Source organism: Elgaria multicarinata, chromosome 18, assembly GCF_023053635.1.
Source record: "Elgaria multicarinata webbii isolate HBS135686 ecotype San Diego chromosome 18, rElgMul1.1.pri, whole genome shotgun sequence".
NCBI lineage: Eukaryota > Metazoa > Chordata > Lepidosauria > Squamata > Anguidae > Elgaria > Elgaria multicarinata.
In genome coordinates, this window is record NC_086188.1 from 3,355,423 (window position 1) to 3,367,168 (window position 11,746).

Sequence of the window (11,746 nt, forward strand, 5' to 3'; positions counted from 1 at the left end):
ACGGATTACGTATTAAAGGACAAATGAGCAAAGATCCGGTTGCTGAGACTAACTTTCACAGACTTAACTGTCATGGTTACATCAGTTTGCAGTCTTAGACTCTATTCGGAAAGAACTGGCAAGTTACTTAAGCTTAAGTGAAAGATATTCTCACAGGGCCTTCTCGGTGGCTGCTCCAGTTTTTTAGAACTCTCTTCCCGGGGAAGCTAGAGCCTCGTGTGGTACAGAGTGGTAAAGCAGCAGTTTCTGCAGCCGAAACTCTCCCCACGGCCTGAGTTCGATCCCAGCGGAAGCTGGTTTCAGGCAGCCGGCTCGGGTCGACTCAGCCTTCCATCCTCCCAAGGTTGGTAAAATGAGTACCCAGCTAGCTGGGGGAAAGGGAATAACAGCCGGGGAAGGCAACGGCAAACCACCCCGCTATAAGGCCTGCCAAGAAAATGTCAGCAAAAGCTGGCATCCCTCCAAGCGTCAGTAATGACTCAGTGCTTGCACAAGAGGTTCCTTTCCTTTCCTTTCCTCCCGGGGAAGCTAGACTGGCTCCTTCCTTGATGTGCTTTCAGAAGCAGGCAAAAACTTGTTTGCAGGCCTTTGGAGAATAATCTGGTCTTCCATCTATGTTAAGGACTTGTAAAATTGTCGTGTGTTTTAAACGATTAATGTTTTAATATTGTAATTTTTTTTAAAAAAAACGTACGTTTCTTTTCCTAGGTTTAAGATGTATATGTTTTAAATTTTGTAAGGGCGCCTTGAGGCCCATTATTGGGCGAAAGACAGGATACAAATAAATATAATAATAATAATATTCATGACTACCTGGTTTCATGTTAGACCCTTAAGTTTGCAGCAAAGCAAGCATTTTCTGGCCTGTCCAGACTTATGGTTTTCTTCTGAGGCTCCCTTGCCCCTCGCCCTTCTCTGCTTCTTGCTCTTTCTGCTGATGTACTTGTGAAATTGTGCAAGCCAACCTGTATCCCAAGCAGGCCTGCTGCAAATGAGCCAGCTCAGGAGTGGGTTGATTCCGTGACAGTATGAGTAACGCCAACCGTTCCATGTTCTCAAGGATCTTCCCTGTCCTCTGAACCTTGTCTCTTATTTGTTTTTTTATTCACAGAAGCAGCATCCCAAAGAATCATAGAAACGCTCTGTTTCTCTTGAGCCATTGCTTGTGAGATGCATGGAGAGGATGCACTTCAGAATGACTCCTGGTTCCGTTTGCTTCTTTCCGCAGTGGCACCGCTATAAAAGGACCAGAGAGACCAAGGTAGTGGGTCGTTTGTGTAAAAGGTTTTCTCTGGAGTAGGGTTTGTGGGCTTGATAAAGTTGGTACATTAATTGTTACATGTAACTCATTGGAAGAACATGTTGTCTCCTCTCAGGTTCCTCCTAACAAAGCCTCCGGTAGCCTCCAGTTCAGGGCGCGGTGCTAGAGAAGGGGAGTTGGGTGGAGCCCATTAAGGAAGTCCAAGCCTTGGCAGGCCAGAGGTTGTTAAAAAGGTGTCCACTGAAAGCTAAATAGTGCACCCACTAGTAACTTCGAGGCTCGACTTCTGCCATGCGCTCTACATAGGCCTACCTTTGTGCCTAGTCTGGAAACTTCAACTAGTTCAAAATATGGCAGCCAGGCTGGTCACCGGTACACCTAGGGGGGACCACATCACACCAGTCTTAAAATCTCTTCACTGGCTGCCAATTAGTTTCCGGGCGAAGTATAAAGTGTTGGTTATCACCTTTAAAGCCCTACATGGTTTGGGTCCAGGCTACCTGCGGGATCGCCTTCTCCCGTACAATCCGCCCCACACACTCAGGTCCTCTGGGAAGAATCTACTTCAGTCTGCCAAAATTAGGCTGACAGATATTACCCAGAGGACCTTCTCTTCTGCTGCTCCCAGACTGTGGAATGGCCTGCCGGAGGAGACTCGTCAACTTGACAGTCTATTAGCATTCAAGAAAGCTATTAAGACTGATCTCTTCCGGCAGGCCTGTCCAGGGGCATTTTAGGATGTTTTTAGGATGTTTTAATGTATACTATGTACACATTGCTTCAGTTTTATGTATTTTATACTTATTTGTTCCCCGCCTTGATCCAAATGGAGAGGTGGGTAAGAAATATGATGATGTAGGAAATCTAATTGAAGATAACAAAGGCAGCTGGTGCATCACCTAGTACACTGATGGTGTTGCATGAATGTGGTGGCCGTGGTAGGAAGGCGAGTCACTTGCCATCACAAGCACTAATATTCAGCTTTATTTTTTTCGACAGCACATTCTTCCTCCTGGAATCCTCCTAATACCACTGGGTTTTTCATGAGAGCGATGGCAACGCAAGTTGAAGTCAGCTCTGCCCTCACTTCCTTGAACAATATAGCTGAACTTAAGAATGAAGCCACGCTGCAGCATGCCTTTGTCAGCTCTCTTTCGGACACAAGCAACAAGGGCAGCGAGCATCCCAGTTCTTTGTCCCCGTTGATTCTGGAAGGAAGGAGCAAATTTGGAAGCCCCGTGAGGCCGGCCACCATGCCTCCAGCTGCTTCAAGGCCACGGCTAACTCCCAAGCCGTTTTCCAGGGAGATGTCTTCAGACACTTTCACCATGGTGAAGCCTCCTGTCCCAGCACTCAAACCCAGCAATGCTGCCCCCAAACCTTCCACGTTTGCCAAAACTTTTGGAGATACAACCACGGCTAAGGGGTTAACTGGAAATGTCCCGCCACTGGTAGATCACAAATTAATTGAAAACAAAAGTACCAGGGAGTTAGTTGCAAATATGCCCTTTTATTCCAGTCCCTTGGCAAATACAGTTATCCTCTTTAAAACTGGAAGCGCGGAGAAAGCCAGGATGAACTTGACTCCCGAGAAGACATTTAGCACTTTACAAGACCCAGAGGGGCAACTTCCTCCTTCAATGTCAGAGATCTCCTACCGAAGATCCGAAAGCGCTGGCATTCATAGGCAGTCGTCTCTGTCCTCAGAGTCCAGGCCGGTCTCCTGGAATCTACGCCGATCTCACGAAAGGAAAGACACCTTTTCAGGTGCCACTGAGGAAAGAGCTAAAGATGTTGAAAAGGAACCGAGTAACAGCAGCATTAGCTTGGTTAGCGAGGTGCAGCCCAGGCCTAAACAAAGACCGGTGTCTGCCATCTTTCTGGAATCGTTAAAGGATCCAAAGCAGTGCAGTCCCGACATTGCTGATGAAAAATCTACCCTTGAGAAATCGTGGGTTAGGAAACCTAGGCCACTGTCCATGGATCTCACCGCAAAATTTGAAAGCCGCGACCTTTCTGTGCAGAGGAGATCATGCCCAGCTGAAGGCAAGGAAAGAAACCTCGTTGCTCACTTTGTTGATGTGGGCAGTAGCAGACCATCGGAAATCGGGGCAAAGAGTGAAGCAGCAGGTTTAAGTCCAGCTGATACTTCAAAATCAAATTTGAAAAGTGCCGTTCCGGTTGCTGACTTCCAGTGTGCTAAAAGCAAATCCGCTGCACAAATCCAGAAGCCTTCTCCAAGTGAGGTTGCGCCTTTGTGCTGGAACGCACCGAAAGACGTGGGTCAAGCCTCTGCGAAGGACAGAAAATACCTGTGGGAGCTGAGGCTTAAAAGTCAAGACGAACAGAATGAGGGAGAAACGGATATTGCAGCGATTTCAGAGAAAATCAAGGAACCATCCAATAGCAAAGGCCAGTCGGTTAAGGAGAGGACAGTATTAAATCAAAAGGACACTCCTGCCGTCAGTGAAAACTCTACGAATGCCGAAAACAAAAGCTTGAGAGGAGGCAGTGTTAAAATACCTGTTAATTTCCAGGATGCCTTAGCCAACGGCACGACTCCAGGGAATGCTGAATCTCTCCCAGAAAGCCCTGGAAAAGAAAAGAGAATTCTGAACATCCAGCAGAGAATCAAAGAACTGACCGCAGAAAATACAGACACCAAACCAGTAAACCAGCGCCGGTCGTTCCGGTCACGGCCTCTTTCTGCAGATTTGACAAAGCTGTAAGTTGTCAGAGTCCGATGCAAACGTTGCACCTTGTGATCTTAACATGCATTTATTTGGTTCCACGAGTTCACATTTTTTCGCTTCGAACTGTTCTCATTTCCACACACACACCCCTCTGCGCTTCTCTTGGAAACTTTATTCTTTCTGTGTTTGTGCAAATCTTGAGGTTGGATGCACAAGTGGCTTCAGTCTGCGTTGCAAACTGGTGGGTTTCATTGTTGCCGCAGTCATGCTGGTGTTGAGAGCAGTGTCCACGCCGCATTTTAAAATTCCTGGGTGTACGGTGGGATTTCACAACGCAGCCTTAAAAGGGGCAGGCACGCTCTTGGTTTTTAAGTTATCAAGTCTGTTTATAATGCAGAATTCATAATGCAAGAAAGGACTAAAAATCAGTATTACTTCTAAGCTATCTGAAACGTTATTTTATTTTTTACATTTATATTCCGCCTTTTCCTTCAAGGAGCTCAAGGCTGGGTACATGATCATAGAATATAGAATCATAGAGTTGGAAGGGGCCTAAAAGGCCATCGAGTCCTGCTCAATGCAGGAATCTACCCTAAAGCATCCCTGACAGATGGTTGTCCAGCTGCCTCTTGAAGGCCTCTAGTAACTCCCTAGGTAACTGGTTCTCCTCACCATTTTATCCTCACAAAAATGATGTGAGGAAGGTTAGGATGAGAGTCTGTGACTGGCCCGAAGTCACACAGTGGATTTCCATGACCGAGTGGGCACTAGAACCTGGATCTCCCAGCTCAACACTCTAACCACTATACCACACTGGCTCTTGATGTGTGTCTGTGTGTGTTGCTGGCCTTATGGGCAATTGTACCCATGTTTCTACTGAACCAGAGCTGTGAAAAAATGCTTAGCCGGTTCTGGTCTAGGGTGGAATTGGAATTTGATTTTACAATTTTGGGAAGCACGTTTAAATAATGTGCTGCTTACCTCTACGTCTGACACATAGGTTGCGGCAAATGGCTTGAAATTTGTCACTCACGCTCTTCCTCTTTCGCTGTATGGCTTCTTTGCAAACAGGTTTTCCAGCCCCATGACAGCTGGTGAAATGAAACCCGAGAGGCAGTTGGAAGTGAACAGGGAGTCCCTTAGTGAAACACCAGACATTCAAGAGGTGAGAAAGCATCATGGAGTTTGAATCTTCTTCCAAGTAGAATCCTATTTAGATGTTGCCCATATGGCTGTGTGTCACTGTGCAAGGAATGGGCCTTGCACATTTCAAGACTGGCCTAATCCTAATAAGCTTAGTTTGCTAATTCCTTTGCTGAACTGGGCAGCACAGAAAAAAGCATATATGTTTTGTTAGCCTGTATATGTGGATCGTTTAAATATGAGAGGGTAAAATCCCCCAGTAAGCTAAACGGCGTTCTGTACATGTGTCGTCCACCTTTCTCCTTCCTCCAGTGAGTTACATTACTTTGTTCTAGTCATTATGCCATTAATGAGCTCAACCTTAACATTGCACAATGACTGTATAGTGAGCTATGTGTAACCTACCAGCCCTTCCTAGAACAGTGCATTCAATTGGTCACAATGATGCATTGACATGAAAAGGAATTGCACCCTCTGACTTGGTGCATGTAAAAAGTGCCTCTGCGTGTGCTCCCGCATGGCGGGGTGTGTATGTGCTTGCATAACAACTTTACTTATAAATAGCATTCAAACTCATAAAAGTTTGGTGCAATTTCTCATATTTTTTTATAAGATCCCAAATATATGGGCTCTGTACTTTACTATGACATCTTGTGCAGTCTCTGAAGGAGAAAAGTAGTTTGGATTGTGGAACATTCTCTTAAACAGAGCAAGACCTGGAATTTAAGGGAGGGTGCTGTTTAAAATTAGAGGTTTGCAACCAACAACGTAGGCATGGGAGGATGGTAAAATACAGTGTCATTTTGGCAATGCTTTAGAAAAGAGTGTGTCCTTGTAAAAAATGACTTAATGCAGAAATTGGTTTTCCTCATCTTTATTTTGAACAATCACACTTTATGTTTCATCATTTCAGGGCCAATTCTACTTTATTATTATTAAATGTATTTATTTATTTATTGCATTTGTATACAGCTCCATGGCCGAAGCTCTCTGACACTTAAAAACAATATACAAAAATCAAAATCCACAAAAACATACAATATACGCATACATTTAAAACCGCTATAACAACTTAAAAAACACATGATGAGCCTAAAAAAACCAGACCCAGGCTCATCACATATTGCTTTAGGGTTTTCTCTTCTTAGAGGCAGGGTAGTGGAATGGTTCAATGTAAAAAAAAGCACACCTTTAAAACCTGAAAAGGGAGAGGGGGTCTAAGCCAGGTGTGAGAACTTGGGAGAAGTTGACCCTAAATACATGTGCGCTAGAACCATTCAACCACAATCAACAGTGTCGTGCAAACAAGTACTGGCAAAATGTGCAGTGGCAATCAGTACTCTAGTTCATAGAATCATAGAATAATAGAATTGGAAGGGGCCTATAAGGCCATCGAGTCCAATTCTGATTCCTGACTCCAAGCTGAGCAGAAGCAGAGAAGAGGAGCTGCCCCAGCTGCACTAGGAGCTACAAAAGGAAGCCAGCCACCAGAGAGAGAGCGAACAGGGGGAGCAGTTTGTCAGGGGGGGTGTAGGCGAAGAGGAGACCAAGGCAAAGAGGAGAACAAGGCAAAAAGGAGAGAGGCCTCAAGAAAATCCAGGAGGCTGCCTGTTCAAAGTGGCCATGTGCTTTACCATGTGCTCCTGAGTGCTGAGTTTGCTCAGCTTGGAGTCAGGAATCAGTTCTGGAGCTCATGCCTCCTCTCTGGTTATGGTAAGCTGTCTCCAAACGGCAGCTGTGGAGGGTTAAGTAATGAGAGGACACCTTGTGTGTACAGTGGAGAGCCTGCCATGTAGCTTACATCGGTCCTTCGGGGGCCAGGAATGGATTGTCCCACGGTTGAATCGCACGGGATGCAGCAGTGCATCTAATCCACCAAATGAAAAGCACGTTGATAGGTGTACTGAAATGCCTCTGCATTGTGCTGTCATGTTTTAGTCAGAGGAATCTGCTTTATTCTAAGCTAGACCCTTAGCTTAGCACTGTCTATGCCAACTGGCAGTGGCTCTCCACGCTTTCAGGCGAGGATCTTCTTTTCTAACCCTACCTGGGATTGAACCTGGGACCTTCTGCACGACCACTAAGCTGTTGGTCCCTCCCCCTTACATTCAGAAACAATGGATCTTATTTTGACTTTTACTATTAATGAACTTCAAAAAGCAAACTATGAGTTGAAGTGTTAATACTGACATGATACGAGACTGCTCTCTTTTGGATTTCTTTGGGCTGTTGGAGAAATGTCATTTAGTCATTTAGAGGTGCTCTAAAACGCCTTCTTATTTTAATAATAAGATGCTGTAATCATGTATAGTATGTTTTTAATCAGTTTTTAATGTGTATTTTATATCTTGTTTTTATACTGTTTGTTTTATACTCTGAATGGTTTTAGTTTTTTTGAACTGCCCAGGGAGCTTTGGCTTTTGGGCAGTATAAAAATGCAGATGATGCTGATGATGCTTGGGTCTTTCTGTTTGTTTCAGAATGAGACACAGCCGCTGCGTGGAACAGATTCTAAAGAAACCCATGTGGCTGGAACTCCATGGAAGCCACAGCAGCTCATAAAAACAGCACAGACGGCCGGGCACCTAGAGAGAGATGGCAACCTTGTCAGAGAGAGGCAAAATGTCACCCTGCAGGGTGAAAGTCCTGCTCGGGTCGCAAGCCACGACACAAGGGCACATTCCATACCTCCTCCTCCTCCTGCCGAAAATGCCGCGAGCATTAAAACGGTCAGAGCAACCATGTTTGAGCACAACGTGCAAAGGCACCACGTAGCTGCTGATCATTTTGGAGCTGAGCCTGCGTTACAGCCGATGAAGGAGCTCGTTGGAAGGCAGTTGGGACATGGCAAAGAATCATGGATGGAGAGAGAACTGGAAGCTAAAACACTCCCAAAGAAAGCGCTATCCAGGCAGACATCACTGGATGCCGAAAAACACTGGAAAACAGAATCGTTAAATGAAGTCAAAGCCCTACAGGCTACTACCTGGGGAAAGTACACTGCAAAGGAGATGTATGAAAAGCCCACTCCAAAGCACGTCGAGGACTCCTTAGTGTACCAAAGGATCGAGCCCAGATACGAAATTCTCCAGACAGTTGGCGAAAGGGTGCAGAGTGAGGCTGTCACAGCAGTGCCTGAAGACAAGGCCGTAACTCTACGAAGCCGACGATCCTTGAAAGAGAGGAGAAAAATGGACGGGAGCGCCACGGATGCCGTTTGGCGACGTAGCCTTGACGTTAAGGGAGACAGCTGGAAAGAGGACGGTCTCATTTCCAAACCGAAAGCCACGGAGGAAGCTGCTTCAAAGACATCCCCTTTGAGAGAGCTTAACGTCTCTCAGAGTTATCATGCTTTCCACGAGCATGTAAATGAATTGAACAGAAATCGGACTGGACAGCAGCATGCCGCTGTGAAACCGTTGTACTTCACAAATAGAAATAAGGATTTAGGGACAGCAGATGACAAAGCCGCTAAGCTGACTCCGGAAGTCGATGAAGAAAAAGGTGGAGCTGTCCTGGCTGGTAAGTTGGAAAGTTCCAAACTGCTGAAGCGCTTCTCTGAGAATTTTGGAGCAGGGCCGGGCAGGACCGAAGACTGTGAAGCCAGAGTTAATGTTGGTCAGAACTCGGTATCATCTGTTACCAGCGAACATGAGAGTCAACCTTCACTTTATGGGGTTAGCCAATGGCACAAATTCAGCAGGAGAGCTTCCCACCTGAGTACAGACCCTAAGCCAACGTCTGAGCAGGAAACATCTAAAGTATTTGGACTAAAGACGTGGCCATCTGCATATGGCGTACAAGAAGAACTGAATGTTTCAGACCGTAGAGCTGGAGGAGAGAGATTTCAACAGCTGGATGCAGAAGAGAAGGTCAGGAGAAACGGCCGTCACGTTTCTACTACAAAAGCTTCAGAAAGGTGGCGAAGGAAAACTTTGCCTCACGACGCCGCGAGGTTTGAGGAAGTCAGAGAACTGGCTCAGGAGAATGCAAAATCGCTGAGCAGAAGGGACTCCTTGCAACTTTGTGACGGGTCAGTTGCGAAGAGAAGCCCCGTAGCCAGAGATGGAGCAGAGCCAAGGGACGGGAGCTTCAGGGGAACTCCCGGTAGCCCAGACGATAGTCTTAAGAACCAGCTCTCTCCTTCCGAGGCGAAGGCAACCTATTTTGCTGTTACTTACCAAATTTCTGATGAAAATGAAAATACATCTGGAAATGTTTTTGAGCCCCTCAAAAGCAGATATGTTTCTTCACTAGCAGAAGATGTTTCAGTTACTTCCAGGAAATCCCATCCCTCCAGTCGCCAACCCACTCAAAGTTTTTCAGACACACAAGGATCTCTGGACAGGCATCTCAGCAAGAACGGGAGAGGAGGGGACGCTTCAGATTCCCCAAAGCAAGGGGCATTTAAATACCCGCTCAGTGAGGTGAGAGATGCGAATTGGAGGTCTCTCGAGAGACGACGAGTGGCGGAGGCTAACGAGAGATTTAAAGATCTCAATCCTCCTCTCCATTCAGAGCTGAAATCTCCTCCTTCCTTTAGGCGCATTCCCCAAGACGGCGAGCGTATAGGGCAAAAGAAGCACAGCGACCGTAGCCATGGGATGGCCACAGAGAAGGCTGCTGATAATTACAGGTCGAGAGTTCTTGATATTGATGTGCTCATGGCAGAATATGGAGAGGATTCTAAGAAGGCCTCTGCGATTCAGGACAAGAGAGGGGGCCGTCTCCCTGAAGACAGCAGCTTGGCTTCTTGGGAGAAATTGGCCTCTAAAAGGACTTCCACGGATAAAACGTCTTATGGTTACAACCAGAGAGACCCTAAAAGGTTGGATCATTCCCCAGGAGGCAGCAGGCGGAGCTTCTACGCCACAGAGAATGTGTGTGTAGGTGAGAGAGAGAAGTCAGAGAGCTGCAGCCAGGAACCGAGTCCCTTAAAGGCTAGAGATGTGAACTTCAGCCCTCCGAACTGGGGGAGGCTGGCCGCAGAACAGACAAAGTATTTGCCCGCCGATCCGGCCAGCAATAGGAAAAAAACGTTCATTATTGATGAAGGGGAAGGAGAGAGCCTGGTGCTGAGGCACCAAACTGAGAAATATGCCAACTACAATACACAAGTTTCTGGTCCTGTGTGTATGGCTGTGGAACCAGAAGCCAGCGTTGCTGCTGCTGCTCCTCTTCCTTCTCACCCCCAGCTGCATGCAGATGGAGCCCTGTGGAAGGGGGAAAGCCCAAAGCAGCAGGCAGCTGCATCTTCAGACGATGATGGGTGCACAGACGTTAATAGGAGTGGGGTAAAGAAGAGGAAATCTGGGGCGAATGGAAGTTCTCTTGAGAAGGAGTCCTCTGCCATCGAGAGTGGAGCCAAATGGACCAGCAGTGTCACACCTAGTTTGTTAAATGCCCTGCCAGACTTAAGGCGTTCCTACTCCGAAAAGTCTCGACAGGCCAGACCGAGGGGCAACTTACCTTCTGGACCGGGAGCCAAAGAAAGGCAGGACCAGAACAGAGTCCGTCAAAGTTTCCCACCTGAAAGCGCAGAGAGCCGGCTGAACAAATGGACCGCGTCGCAACATGACTCTTTCCTCCAGGAAGGGAAAAAGGTGCGTACGGAACTGGTTGTTGAGTGGACCTTGAATCTGGGATGGAATGGAATGGAGGGGAGAGTTTTTTCGCCTTTGTTGTTAAAACTGCATCTGAGAGACTGTCATAGGGGCTGTTGTGGGCGCAGCACTGAACATCAGAAGAGCCCTGATGCTGAATCAGACCAAGGGTCTGTCTAGGCCAGCATTCTGTTCACACAGGGGCCAACCAGCTGTTGACCAGGAATCCACAAGCAGGACACAACGTACCCCAGCAACTGGTGTGCATAGGCTTATAGGCAGCACATAGTCACCCGGACTAGTAGCCATTGATAGCCTTCTCCGGGAGGAATTTATCTAACCCCCTTTTAAAGCCATCCAAATTGCTGGCCATCACTACATCTTGTGGTAGTGGACTCCATAGTTTAACTAGGCGCTGTGTGCAGAAATCCTTCCTTTTACCTGTCCTGAATCTCCCACCCATCAGCTTCATGGGAGGACCCCACTGGGTTCTATTTATTTATTTATTTATTTATTTATTTATTTATTTATTTATTTATTACACTTATATACCGCTCCCATAGCCAGGGCTCTCTGAGCGGTTTACAGAAATTCTAAAATGGAGGTAAAAACAAGTATACAAAATTTAAAACTCTAAAACACAGTACATACACACATAAAGCATTAAAAACCGATTAAAAACTAAACATGTGGGTAATTAGGATGTGCTGCCATATGCCTGGGCAAAGAGGAAAGTCTTAACCTGGCGCCGGAAAGATAGCAGCGTTGGTGCCAGGCGAGCCTCATCAGGGAGATCATTCCACAGTCTGGGGGCCACCACCGAAAAGGCCCTGTCCCTCGTTGCCACACTCCGAGCCTCTCTCGGAGTAGGCACCCGGAGGAGGACCTTAGATGTTGAACGTAGTGACCGGGTATATTCACGTTGGGAGATTATGAGAGAGGGAGAAACTTATCTCCCTCTCCACTTTATCCACCCCATGCATAATGTTGTATACCTCTATCCGGTATCTCCCCTGCGCCTCCTTTTTTCCAAGCTAAACTGACCC

The 11,746-nt window shown here is 46.7% G+C and overlaps 1 protein-coding gene across 2 annotated transcripts in view; it reads left to right on the forward strand.

Moving 5' to 3' along the window:
- Nucleotides 1-1,111: 1,111 nt before the first annotated feature.
- The window catches only part of KIAA1671 (KIAA1671 ortholog), a 64,808-nt gene continuing 54,173 nt past the window's right edge, over nt 1,112-11,746 (forward strand). For both annotated transcript variants that reach the window (XM_063144175.1, XM_063144176.1), the window contains exons 1-4: nt 1,112-1,261; nt 2,261-3,986; nt 5,026-5,119; nt 7,578-10,700. In XM_063144175.1, the coding sequence (XP_063000245.1) occupies nt 2,305-3,986; nt 5,026-5,119; nt 7,578-10,700 (4,899 nt within the window). In that variant the 5' untranslated portion in view covers nt 1,112-1,261; nt 2,261-2,304. The remainder of the gene's footprint in view (nt 1,262-2,260; nt 3,987-5,025; nt 5,120-7,577; nt 10,701-11,746) is intronic.